The sequence below is a fragment of the Symphodus melops genome, assembly GCF_947650265.1.
Source record: "Symphodus melops genome assembly, chromosome: 6".
Classification (NCBI taxonomy): domain Eukaryota; kingdom Metazoa; phylum Chordata; class Actinopteri; order Labriformes; family Labridae; genus Symphodus; species Symphodus melops.
The window spans coordinates 29163970-29176469 of record NC_136696.1 but is presented as its reverse complement, the minus strand read 5'-3'; the positions used below and the strand labels follow the sequence as shown (position 1 = coordinate 29176469).

The 12500-nt window shown below is 43.2% G+C and overlaps 3 protein-coding genes across 5 annotated transcripts in view; 2 read left to right on the top strand and 1 right to left on the bottom strand.

Moving 5' to 3' along the window:
• The window catches only part of snx20 (sorting nexin 20), a 1856-nt gene extending 681 nt beyond the window's left edge, over nt 1–1175 (top strand). For all 3 annotated transcript variants that reach the window (XM_079345403.1, XM_079345402.1, XM_079345404.1), the window contains exon 3: nt 429–1175. In XM_079345403.1, coding sequence (XP_079201529.1) covers nt 429–1100 — 672 coding nt within the window. In that variant the 3' untranslated portion in view covers nt 1101–1175. The remainder of the gene's footprint in view (nt 1–428) is intronic.
• A 1330-nt stretch (nt 1176–2505) lies between these two features.
• Nucleotides 2506–4330, top strand: mphosph6 (M-phase phosphoprotein 6). Its single transcript, XM_079345683.1, has 5 exons — nt 2506–2724; nt 3253–3365; nt 3482–3572; nt 3752–3849; nt 4000–4330. Exons 1-5 carry the CDS (start codon nt 2677–2679, stop codon nt 4133–4135), a joined length of 486 nt encoding a protein of 161 aa, XP_079201809.1. The 5' UTR covers nt 2506–2676; the 3' UTR covers nt 4136–4330.
• Nucleotides 4331–9170: 4840 nt separating this feature from the next.
• hsd17b2 (hydroxysteroid (17-beta) dehydrogenase 2) overlaps nt 9171–12500 on the bottom strand; it is a gene marked incomplete at its 5' end in the record, with an annotated part of 6701 nt that continues 3371 nt past the window's right edge. The window contains 4 exons of the mRNA XM_079346831.1: nt 9171–9707; nt 10262–10399; nt 10535–10720; nt 11281–11493. Coding sequence (XP_079202957.1) covers nt 9367–9707; nt 10262–10399; nt 10535–10720; nt 11281–11493 — 878 coding nt within the window. The 3' untranslated portion in view covers nt 9171–9366. The remainder of the gene's footprint in view (nt 9708–10261; nt 10400–10534; nt 10721–11280; nt 11494–12500) is intronic.

The window sequence follows — 12500 nt, the reverse complement described above, 5'->3', positions numbered from 1 at the left end:
GTTCTACTTCCTGTCCGTCTCCAACGTGTTCTACTTCCTGTCCGTCTCCGACGTGTTCTACTTCCTGTCCGTCTCCGACATGTTCTACTTCCTGTCCGTCTCCGACGTGTTCTACTTCCTGTCCGTCTCCGACATGTTCTACTTCCTGTCCGTCTCCAACGTGTTCTACTTCCTGTCCGTCTCCGACGTGTTCTACTTCCTGTCCGTCTCCGACGTTTTCTACTTCCTGTCCGTCTCCAACGTGTTCTACTTCCTGTCCGTCTCCAACGTGTTCTACTTCCTGTCCGTCTCCAACGTTTTCTACTTCCTGTCCGTCTCCAACGTGTTCTACTTCCTGTCCGTCTCCAACATGTTCTACTTCCTGTCCGTCTCCAACGTGTTCTACTTCCTGTCCGTCTCCAACGTGTTCTACTTCCTGTCCGTCTCAGGTGTACGAGGTCGTGGTGATGCGTTCTGGCAGCTTTGATTCCAAACGTGTGTCCGTGGAGCGTCGATACAGCGACTTTTCCCGCCTCCACCACAAACTGCTGGAGGAGTTCAACGAGGAGCTGGAGGAGGTGATTCTCCCCCGGAAACTCCTGACGGGCAACTTTAACCCCGACATCATCTCGGAGCGCCGCCTGGCTCTGCAGGACTACCTGGCTCAGCTGTACGCCCTCCGCTGCGTCCGATACGCCCCCCTGTTTTCTAGCTTCTTCACAGAGCAGGAGCAGAGACGGGCGCACGGTCTGCTGCGAGCCGGCCAGTTTGAGCCCGCCGTGGAGCTGCTTGAGACCGTCCTACAGATCCAGGAGAAGCTGCTGCCGTGGCAGAGACCCACCCTGGTCGTACCGTCCTTGTCTGCCCTCGCCGTCTGTTACCGGGATCTGGAGGAGCCCGAGCAGGCGTTCTCCGTGGCTCAGAGAGCTCTGCCTGCAGTCCGGCGGTACGGACTGAAGGACTACAGAGCGGCCCTGCTGCAGCTGCTGCTGGACGTGGGCTACCAGCTGGGACGGCCTGTGGCCACGTTTCAGGAGGAGCTGACAGTGCTGAGGGACGGCGAGCGGGGGGAGGTGTCCTCGCGCTCACTGAAGGAGATCGTAGTCCAGGAGTTCATATGAGGATGAGAAAAGACTACAAAAACCAGCAGGACAACAGAAACCAGAAGACTACAAAAACCAGCAGGACAACAGAAACCAGAAGACTACAGAAACCAGCTGGACTACAGAAACCAGAAGACTACAGAAACCAGCTGGACTACAAAAACCAGCAGACTATAGAAACCAGCAGACTATAGAAACCAGAAGACTACAAAAACCAGCAGACTATAGAAACCAGCAGACTATAGAAACCAGAAGACTACAGAAACCAGAAGACTACAGAAACCAGCAGGACTACAAAAACCAGCAGACTACAGAAACCAGCAGGACTACAGAAACCAGAAGACTACAGAAACCAGAAGACTATAGAAACCAGCAGACTATAGAAACCAGCAGACTACAGAAACCAGAAGACTACAGAAACCAGCAGGACTACAGAAACCAGAAGACTACAGAAACCAGAAGACTATAGAAACCAGCAGACTATAGAAACCAGCAGACTACAGAAACCAGCAGACTACAGAAACCAGAAGACTACAGAAACCAGCAGACTATAGAAACCAGCAGACTACAAAAACCAGCAGACTATAGAAACCAGCAGACTATAGAAACCAGAAGACTACAGAAACCAGAAGACTACAGAAACCAGCAGGACTACAAAAACCAGCAGACTACAGAAACCAGCAGACCACAGAAACCAGAAGACTACAGAAACCAGCAGGACTACAGAAACCAGCAGGACTACAGAAACCAGCAGGACTACAGAAACCAGAAGGATCCTGAAGATGTTTAGAAAAAGGAAAGACATCATGGTTGGGTTATAAAAAAGTTACCTGCTCTGTTTGAAATGTCCAGCAGGGGGCGACTCCCCTAATAAATAGAAGTCTATAATAAAAGCTTCCTGTCAGGTAATTTATTCCCCCAGTAAACATTTTCCTAACCAGTTTAAGTCTTTTTATTTTGTCAAAGGAAGTGACCATATATGGAAAAGAGGGCGGAGCTAGCTTCAGGCTCTTTGAATAAAGATAGTGTATTTAGAGATTTTCCCTTCATGACATCACAAAGGGCAGGTAGGTGTTTGTTCTAGGCTTTGAGTCACCTTTAATAAACGATCTCGTTATCAGAAGAAAACCTGCATTGTTGTTTCGAGCTGGCGGATAAAGAAAGATGAAAGATGTTGTTTATCCTGTGATCACGTCTTCATTCAGCTTCTCGTTATAACTGAGAACAAATATAAATATATCTGGAGATAAACAAATGTCTTCTCCTCTTATTTATCTTTTTTATCTTAAGATCCAGAGAAGCTCCAGGTACGATAATAAAGTATGAAATGTTCTCCATATAATGGAAAGCAGAAGAGCTTATTATGATGTTTGTCCTCTTTGGGCTTCCGTACTGCACCGTGTTCTACATAAACATCTATGGGTGTGTTGTCTTTTTGAACATCCGGGCTATCGGGGCTCGATTAGCTGGACTGCATCTCGCTCAGAGCCTCTCGAACACTCGACATTCGGCTGCTCCTGTCTGGGTTTAGCTCGTGGTCTCCGTTAAAGGGGGCTCTCCGGTCCTCGTGAGGTTCAGGTTAAAGTCTGAAAAGATGAACAGCGACTCCGTGAAACTGTCCAGAAACCTGCTGCGCATGAAGGTGAGTCTCAGAACCAGCACCGAGCGGAAGCTATCTTTAGCTCTGACGACTTCCGCTCCGGACCTGCTTAACAAATCACCATGTTTACTTTCCCGCCTTATTTAAACCGATAAATCGTGTCAGACTAAGATTTGATCGACTTTTAATGTGAAGTTTGAGTCAGTTAATCCTCCGGCTTTCTTTAAAGATACATAAATACTTCTTAAAGTGTATAAAATCACTAAATCATCTCAGGCACGCGGAGCTTTACTGCGTCAGTGGTTAATACAGCCGTGATGACGTCACAGCTTTGCGACAGGTTCTCTGTACATTTTTTTTTAAAATGGAGAAAAAAAGGACATGAATGGTTTCAAATACATTTAATATTTTTTATTTTTGTTGAACATACCAGATGCTGAATTTAACATCTGATTTAACCATGACAACCACAGACCTCAGGTGTGTGTGTGTGACTTCAGGTGTGTGTGTGTGACTTCAGGTGTGTGTGTGACCTCAGGTGTGTGTGTGACCTCACGTGTGTGTCCTCAGTTCATGCAGAGAGGTCTGGATGCAGAGACGAAGAAGCAGCTGGAAGAAGATGAGAGAAGAATCATCAGTGATGAACATTGGTACCTGGACCTGCCCGAGTTAAAGACTAAAGAGTTAAGTGATCAAATGTCTGCACCAAACCTCATTTATAGATCAGCTCATTTAGGTGATCGATCGGTGAACAGCAGGTGAAGGGGGAGGAGTCACCATAAAGTCTTTGTCTTCTCAGAAACCTGATCATCGAGGAGAAGAGCTTTGTTCCCTGTGAGCAGCTGAACTACGGGCGAGTCTCCTTCAAAGGTTTTAATCCAGAAGTCGAGGTTTGTTGATCATCTTTGTTGTGGCCACGAGAGCTCGACGTCTCGTCTGGGAAATGAAAGCACGAGTGTGAATGAGATGAGATTATGACCATGAAGCTGCTGTTCACTGAATCATGAATTTAAAGGTCACACGTCCTCGTCATCATCAGAGGAAATGATTCTCTCTGATTGGTTCTCAGAAACTGATGCTCCTGATGAATCCAAAAGATGAGTCGGAGAAAGAAGACGAGCCGAGTCGGATGCAAACAGACGTGACGGATGAAGAGATGGCTCTGAGGTACAGAGGGGGCGGAGCCTGCTGTAGTTTTAAAGCTTTGTTCTCGTTGACTTGATGAACAGGAAGTGAAGAAGTAATCATGTGACTCTCTGAGGGTTGGAGCTGCTCACCTGTCTGTTCGTGACGTGCGTTCACCTGTTCTCTCCTCAGGTACGAGAGTTTAGTTGGCAGCATGAAGAAGAAGTTCGCCAAGAAGCGAGAGCGAGCCACGGCGGAGGAGGAAGACGTGAATCAGAACGTTGTGGAAACGAAAACGAAGAGATCGTTTCTAAAACCTCAGGACTGAATGTTGTTTTTATATGGGAGACTTTATTTTTTACACCTGTCTGTATAAACGTGCAGGTACAGAACGTTAGAGCCGGTTGGATGTTATACATCCTGTTTTTATAAAAGACAGAGACACGAATCTTTGACGCTGTCGTGGTTTTAAAACAAGTGTGTGTGCAGAACGCTGACACGTCATTAAAGACGAAGATCAGTGGCTTCATGTGTCTGTCAATTTATTCATCACAGGTTCTTTAAGTCCAGTTTATCCATCACGGGTTCTTTAAGTCCAGTTTATCCATCACGGGTTCTTTAAGTCCAGTTTATCCATCACAGGTTCTTTAAGTCCAGTTTATTTATCACGGGTTCTTTAAATCCAGTTTATTTATCACAGGTTCTTTAAGTCCGGTTTATTTATCACAGGTTCTTTAAGTCCAGTTTATCCATCACGGGTTCTTTAAGTCCAGTTTATCCATCACAGGTTCTTTAAGTCCAGTTTATCCATCAAAGGTTCTTTAAGTCCAGTTTATCCATCACGGGTTCTTTAAGTCCAGTTTATTTATCACAGGTACTTTAAGTCCAGTTTATCCATCACGGGTTCTTTAAGTCCAGTTTATCCATCACGGGTTCTTTAAGTCCAGTTTATCCATCACAGGTTCTTTAAGTCCAGTTTATCCATCACAGGTTCTTTAAGTCCAGTTTATTTATCACGGATTCTTTAAGTCCGGTTTATTTATCACAGGTTCTTTAAGTCCAGTTTATCCATCAAAGGTTCTTTAAGTCCGGTTTATTTATCACAGGTTCTTTAAGTCCAGTTTATCCATCAAAGGTTCTTTAAGTCCGGTTTATTTATCCCAGGTTCTTTAAGTCCAGTTTATCCATCAAAGGTTCTTTAAGTCCAGTTTATCCATCACGGGTTCTTTAAGTCCAGTTTATCCATCATGGATTCTTTAAGTCCAGTTTATCCATCAAAGGTTCTTGTAAATCCAGTTTATCCATCAAAGGTTCTTTAAGTCCAGTTTATTTATCACGGGTTCTTTAGGTCCAGTTTATTTATCACAGGTTCTTTAGGTCCAGTTTATTTATCACGGGTTCTTTAAATCCAGTTTATTTATCACAGGTTCTTTAAGTCCGGTTTATTTATCACAGGTTCTTTAAGTCCAGTTTATCCATCACGGGTTCTTTAAGTCCAGTTTATTTATCACAGGTACTTTAAGTCCAGTTTATCCATCACAGGTTCTTTAAGTCCAGTTTATCCATCAAAGGTTCTTTAAGTCCAGTTTATCCATCACGGGTTCTTTAAGTCCAGTTTATTTATCACAGGTACTTTAAGTCCAGTTTATCCATCACGGGTTCTTTAAGTCCAGTTTATCCATCACGGGTTCTTTAAGTCCAGTTTATCCATCACAGGTTCTTTAAGTCCAGTTTATCCATCACAGGTTCTTTAAGTCCAGTTTATTTATCACGGATTCTTTAAGTCCGGTTTATTTATCACAGGTTCTTTAAGTCCAGTTTATCCATCAAAGGTTCTTTAAGTCCGGTTTATTTATCACAGGTTCTTTAAGTCCAGTTTATCCATCAAAGGTTCTTTAAGTCCGGTTTATTTATCCCAGGTTCTTTAAGTCCAGTTTATCCATCAAAGGTTCTTTAAGTCCAGTTTATCCATCACGGGTTCTTTAAGTCCAGTTTATCCATCATGGATTCTTTAAGTCCAGTTTATCCATCAAAGGTTCTTGTAAATCCAGTTTATCCATCAAAGGTTCTTTAAGTCCAGTTTATTTATCACGGGTTCTTTAGGTCCAGTTTATTTATCACGGGTTCTTTAGGTTCTGTTTATTTATCACGGGTTCTTTAAGTCCAGTTTATCCATCAAAGGTTCTTTAAGTCCAGTTTATCCATCACAGGTTCTTTAAGTCCAGTTTATTTATCACGGGTTCTTTAAATCCAGTTTATTTATCACAGGTTCTTTAAGTCCAGTTTATCCATCACGGGTTCTTTAAGTCCAGTTTATCCATCACGGGTTCTTTAAGTCCAGTTTATCCATCACAGGTTCTTTAAGTCCAGTTTATCCATCAAAGGTTCTTTAAGTCCAGTTTATCCATCACAGGTTCTTTAATTCCAGTTTATTTATCACGGATTCTTTAAGTCCGGTTTATTTATCACAGGTTCTTTAAGTCCAGTTTATCCATCAAAGGTTCTTTAAGTCCGGTTTATTTATCACAGGTTCTTTAAGTCCAGTTTATCCATCAAAGGTTCTTTAAGTCCGGTTTATTTATCCCAGGTTCTTTAAGTCCAGTTTATCCATCAAAGGTTCTTTAAGTCCAGTTTATCCATCACGGGTTCTTTAAGTCCAGTTTATCCATCATGGATTCTTTAAGTCCAGTTTATCCATCAAAGGTTCTTGTAAATCCAGTTTATCCATCAAAGGTTCTTTAAGTCCAGTTTATTTATCACGGGTTCTTTAGGTCCAGTTTATTTATCACGGGTTCTTTAGGTTCTGTTTATTTATCACAGGTTCTTTAGGTCCAGTTTATTTATCACGGGTTCTTTAGGTCCAGTTTATTTATCACAGGTTTTTTAAGTCCAGTTTATTTATCACAGGTTCTTTAAGTCCAGTTTATCCATCAAAGGTTCTTTAAGTCCAGTTTATTTATCACAGGTTCTTTAGGTCCAGTTTATGTATCACGGGTTCTTTAGGTCCAGTTTATTTATCACAGGTTCTTTAGGTTCTGTTTATTTATCACGGGTTCTTTAGGTCCAGTTTATTTATCACAGGTTCTTTAAGTCCAGTTTATTTATCACAGGTTCTTTAGGTCCAGTTTATGTATCACGGGTTCTTTAGGTTATGTTTATTTATCATGGGTTCTTTAGGTCCAGTTTATTTATCACAGGTTCTTTAAGTCCAGTTTATCCATCAAAGGTTCTTTAAGTCCAGTTTATCCATCAAAGGTTCTTTAAGTCCAGTTTATCCATCAAAGGTTCTTTAAGTCCAGTTTATTTATCACAGGTTCTTTAGGTCCAGTTTATTTATCACAGGTTCTTTAAGTCCAGTTTATTTATCACAGGTTCTTTAGGTCCAGTTTATTTATCACAGGTTCTTTAGGTCCAGTTTATTTATCACAGGTTCTTAAAGTCCAGTTTATCCATCAAAGGTTCTTTAAGTCCAGTTTATCCATCAAAGGTTCTTTAAGTCCAGTTTATTTATCACAGGTTCTTTAGGTCCAGTTTATGTATCACGGGTTCTTTAGGTCCAGTTTATGTATCACGGGTTCTTTAGGTCCAGTTTATTTATTAAAGGTTCTTTAGGTTCTGTTTATTTATCACGGGTTCTTTAAGTCCAGCTTATTTATCACGGGTTCTTTAGGTTCTGTTTATTTATCACAGGTTCTTTAGGTCCAGTTTATGTATCACGGGTTCTTTAGGTCCAGTTTATTTATCACAGGTTCTTTAGGTTCTGTTTATTTATCACGGGTTCTTTAGGTCCAGTTTATTTATCACAGGTTCTTTAAGTCCAGTTTATTTATCACAGGTTCTTTAGGTCCAGTTTATGTATCACGGGTTCTTTAGGTTATGTTTATTTATCATGGGTTCTTTAGGTCCAGTTTATTTATCACAGGTTCTTTAAGTCCAGTTTATCCATCAAAGGTTCTTTAAGTCCAGTTTATCCATCAAAGGTTCTTTAAGTCCAGTTTATCCATCAAAGGTTCTTTAAGTCCAGTTTATTTATCACAGGTTCTTTAGGTCCAGTTTATTTATCACAGGTTCTTTAAGTCCAGTTTATTTATCACAGGTTCTTTAGGTCCAGTTTATTTATCACAGGTTCTTTAGGTCCAGTTTATTTATCACAGGTTCTTAAAGTCCAGTTTATCCATCAAAGGTTCTTTAAGTCCAGTTTATCCATCAAAGGTTCTTTAAGTCCAGTTTATTTATCACAGGTTCTTTAGGTCCAGTTTATGTATCACGGGTTCTTTAGGTCCAGTTTATGTATCACGGGTTCTTTAGGTCCAGTTTATTTATTAAAGGTTCTTTAGGTTCTGTTTATTTATCACGGGTTCTTTAAGTCCAGCTTATTTATCACGGGTTCTTTAGGTTCTGTTTATTTATCACAGGTTCTTTAGGTCCAGTTTATGTATCACGGGTTCTTTAGGTCCAGTTTATTTATCACAGGTTCTTTAGGTTCTGTTTATTTATCACGGGTTCTTTAGGTCCAGTTTATTTATCACAGGTTCTTTAAGTCCAGTTTATTTATCACAGGTTCTTTAGGTTCTGTTTATTTATCACAGGTTCTTTAGGTTCTGTTTATTTATCATGGGTTCTTTAGGTTCTTTTTATTTATCACGGGTTCTTTAGGTCCAGTTTATTTATCACAGGTTCTTTAGGTCCAGTTTATTTATCACAGGTTCTTTAAGTCCAGTTTATTTATCACAGGTTCTTTAGGTCCAGTTTATTTATCACAGGTTCTTTAGGTTCTGTTTATTTATCAGGGGTTCTTTAGGTCCAGTTTATTTATCACAGGTTCTTTAAGTCCAGTTTATCCATCAAAGGTTCTTTAAGTCCAGTTTATCCATCAAAGGTTCTTTAAGTCCAGTTTATCCATCAAAGGTTCTTTAAGTCCAGTTTATTTATCACAGGTTCTTTAGGTCCAGTTTATGTATCACGGGTTCTTTAGGTCCAGTTTATTTATCACGGGTTCTTTAGGTCCAGTTTATTTATCACAGGTTCTTTAAGTCCAGTTTATCCATCAAAGGTTCTTGAAGTCCAGTTTATCCATCAAAGGTTCTTTAAGTCCAGTTTATCCATCAAAGGTTCTTTAAGTCCAGTTTATTTATCACAGGTTCTTTAGGTCCAGTTTATGTATCACAGGTTCTTTAGGTCCAGTTTATGTATCACGGGTTCTTTAGGTCCAGTTTATGTATCACAGGTTCTTTAGGTCCAGTTTATTTATCACAGGTTCTTTAGGTCCAGTTTATTTATCACAGGTTCTTTAGGTTCTGTTTAAAGAGCTTCCCACACAACGACAGAAAAAGAGGAAAAACAAACTTCACCATCACAGAGATGATTTAATAAGATTTATTTCAAGTAGAGACATTAAATTACATTTATGTGACTTGTGTTGGTTCTGTGAATAACAGTGAACACTCAAAGTAATTAGCTCTAATCACACGTCATACTAAATAACATACTACTGTCCAAGACACGCCTTGTACACGCATGTAGTATGTTCACGTTAGTCTCTGGATGTTGTTTCGCCTCTCAGCTGCTCATCAGTCCTGCAGGTTGACAGTCGCTCGGTACAAACAGCCTCCTGATGAGGCGCTCCAGCACAACGCTGGGGCAGCAGCAGTGCAGCAGCGGGAGCAGCCACGCCATCTGTCCGGGAGTGTACAGCGGTCTGGGATGGACGGACAGCAGAGCGTGGAGCATGTCCTCCATCACTGGAGACAGGTCCTCTGACGACTGCAGGGACATCTTAGTCAGGATGCTGGGGAGGGACGAGATGTACGCTTTCCCATAAGCCTCTCTGGCTTCAGGGGACACGGCCGTCAGGATCTCATGTGTGAACCGAGACACGTCTTCACTGTTACCAAAAATACCTGCGAGGAAGAAAGAGAGATCAGGGTCAAAGGTCAGTGCAGGTTTGATTCGTGTCCAGGAAGCAAACTGGTGTATTTGGTAGACTGTGAATATATTATTAAACCTGCAGCGTCTGTTTGCTCAGCAGTTTGACATGTTTGTGTTTCTCATGACAAATTAGAAGGTTCTGGATTTTATGTAAGAGCCTTTATAATATATATATATATATATATATATATATATATATATATATATATATATATATATATATATATATATATATATATAAGCCACTGTGTTCAGTTAATAAACCTGTCAGTTAGCAGGATTCAGTGGTTCAGTTTCTTCAGCTGACCTCGGGCTGATACACTGCAGGTGTTTAACCAGGTCGTGCCAGGTGTCATGTTTTGGCTTTATTAGAGAGAGCTCGTAGACAGAGTTTGAAATCAGGGAGAGAGAAGGCGGGAAAGAAGCCACAGGCTGGAGTCGAACCCGCTCCGTCAGATATCAAGAGGAAAGAGTCCTAACACAGGGGTCAAAGGTCACAGTACGAGTTGACTGTGTGTGAACCTACTTGTTCTGAAACCTCCGGGTTGGATCAGAGCCACACTGACGCCCCACGCACACGTCTCCATCCTCAGCACCCTGGAGAACATGCTGAGGGCGGCCTTCGACGCGCCGTAAGACGAAAACATCGGCAAGGGCACCTCACCTGGAGAAACACAGCTCACCTTTACCAACCCTCGTGGTCGACTTTATGGATCACATACGTGTCCGAAGCGTGAAACGAGCGTGATGATGTTCAGTCTCGCGTTAAAGAGAGAAGACAGTTTAAAACGACACGTACCTGCCATGCTGGTCACGTTGACGATGCGTCCTCTGGACGTCCTGAGCAGCGGGAGGAACACCTGACACAGCCTCACCGCAGACAGGAAGTTGATGTCCATGCAGCGTCGGTACCATGTGATGGGGTGGAGCTCTGCGTCTGTGGGACACTGAAGGACTCCTGCATTATTCACCAAACCCCACAAACCTGCAGAGACCACAAACGCATCACAGGGTCAGAAACAGAGGAGCTGGTGGTGCGTTCAGGTGCTTGTGATGTTTCTAACATCACAGGGTCAGAAACAGAGGAGCTGGTGGTGCGTTCAGGTGCTTGTGATGTTTCTAACATCACAGGGTCAGAAACAGAGGAGCTGGTGGTGCGTTCAGGTGCTTGTGATGTTTCTAACATCACAGGGTCAGAAACAGAGGAGCTGGTGGTGCGTTCAGGTGCTTGTGATGTTTCTAACATCACAAGGTCAGAAACAGAGGAGCTGGTGGTGCGTTCAGGTGCTTGTGATGTTTCTAACATCACAGGGTCAGAAACAGAGGAGCTGGTGGTGCGTTCAGGTGCTTGTGATGTTTCTAACATCACAGGGTCAGAAACAGAGGAGCTGGTGGTGCGTTCAGGTGCTGGTTATCTAATCCATGCATGCTCTCCTCTCCAGCTGCTCTTGCTTATCATGGTCACATGACACCAGGAATCAGGGGGAGGAGTTATGTCGATACCATGACAAGCTGATTAAAGTCATATTTATGGCGTGGTGTTACCTGCGTCCTCCACCTGTGTGCAGATGTACCGGTGAACCGTCTCTATCTGCGAGCTGTCCGTCACATCCAGCTGCAGCACCTGCAGGTTGTCAGATCCTCGCTCTCTGAGCATCTGAGCTCCGCCCCCTTTCACATCCAGGACACCTGCAAACACCTGCAAGCCCTCGTCACTGAGCCGCTTCGCCAGAGCGTGACCAAACCCCGAATCACAACCTGCAACGGGAAGAGACAACCTGCATCACAACCTGCAACGGGAAGAGACAACCTGCATCACAACCTGCAACAGGAAGAGACAAGCTGCAACAGGAAGAGACAACCTGCAACAGGAAGAGACAACCTGCATCACAACCTGCAACAGGAAGAGACAAGCTGCAACAGGAAGAGACAACCTGCATCACAACCTGCAACGGGAAGAGACAACATGCATCACAACCTGCAACGGGAAGAGACAACATGCATCACAACCTGCAACGGGAAGAGACAACATGCATCACAACCTGCAACGGGAAGAGACAACCTGCATCACAACCTGCAACGGGAAGAGACAACCTGCATCACAACCTGCAACGGGAAGAGACAACCTGCATCACAACCTGCAACGGGAAGAGACAACCTGCATCACAACTTGCAACGGGAAGAGACAACCTGCATCACAACCTGCAGCGGGAAGAGACAACCTGCATCACAACCTGCAACGGGAAGAGACAACCTGCATCACAACCTGCAACGGGAAGAGACAACCTGCATCACAACCTGCAACGGGAAGAGACAACCTGCATCACAACCTGCAACGGGAAGAGACAACCTGCATCACAACCTGCAACGGGAAGAGACAACCTGCATCACAACCTGCAACAGGAAGAAACAAGCTGCAACAGGAAGAAACAACCTGCAACAGGAAGAGACAACCTGCATCACAACCTGCAACAGGAAGAGACAACCTGCATCACAACCTGCAACGGGAAGAGACAACCTGCAACGGGAAGAGACAACCTGCATCACAACCTGCAACAGGAAGAGACAACCTGCATCACAACCTGCAACGGGAAGAGACAACCTGCATCACAACCTGCAACAGGAAGAGACAACCTGCAACGGGAAGAGACAACCTGAATCACAACCTGCAACGGGAAGAGACAACCTGCAACGGGAAGAGACAACCTGCATCACAACCTGCAACGGGAAGAGACAACCTGCAACGGGAAGAGACAACCTGCATC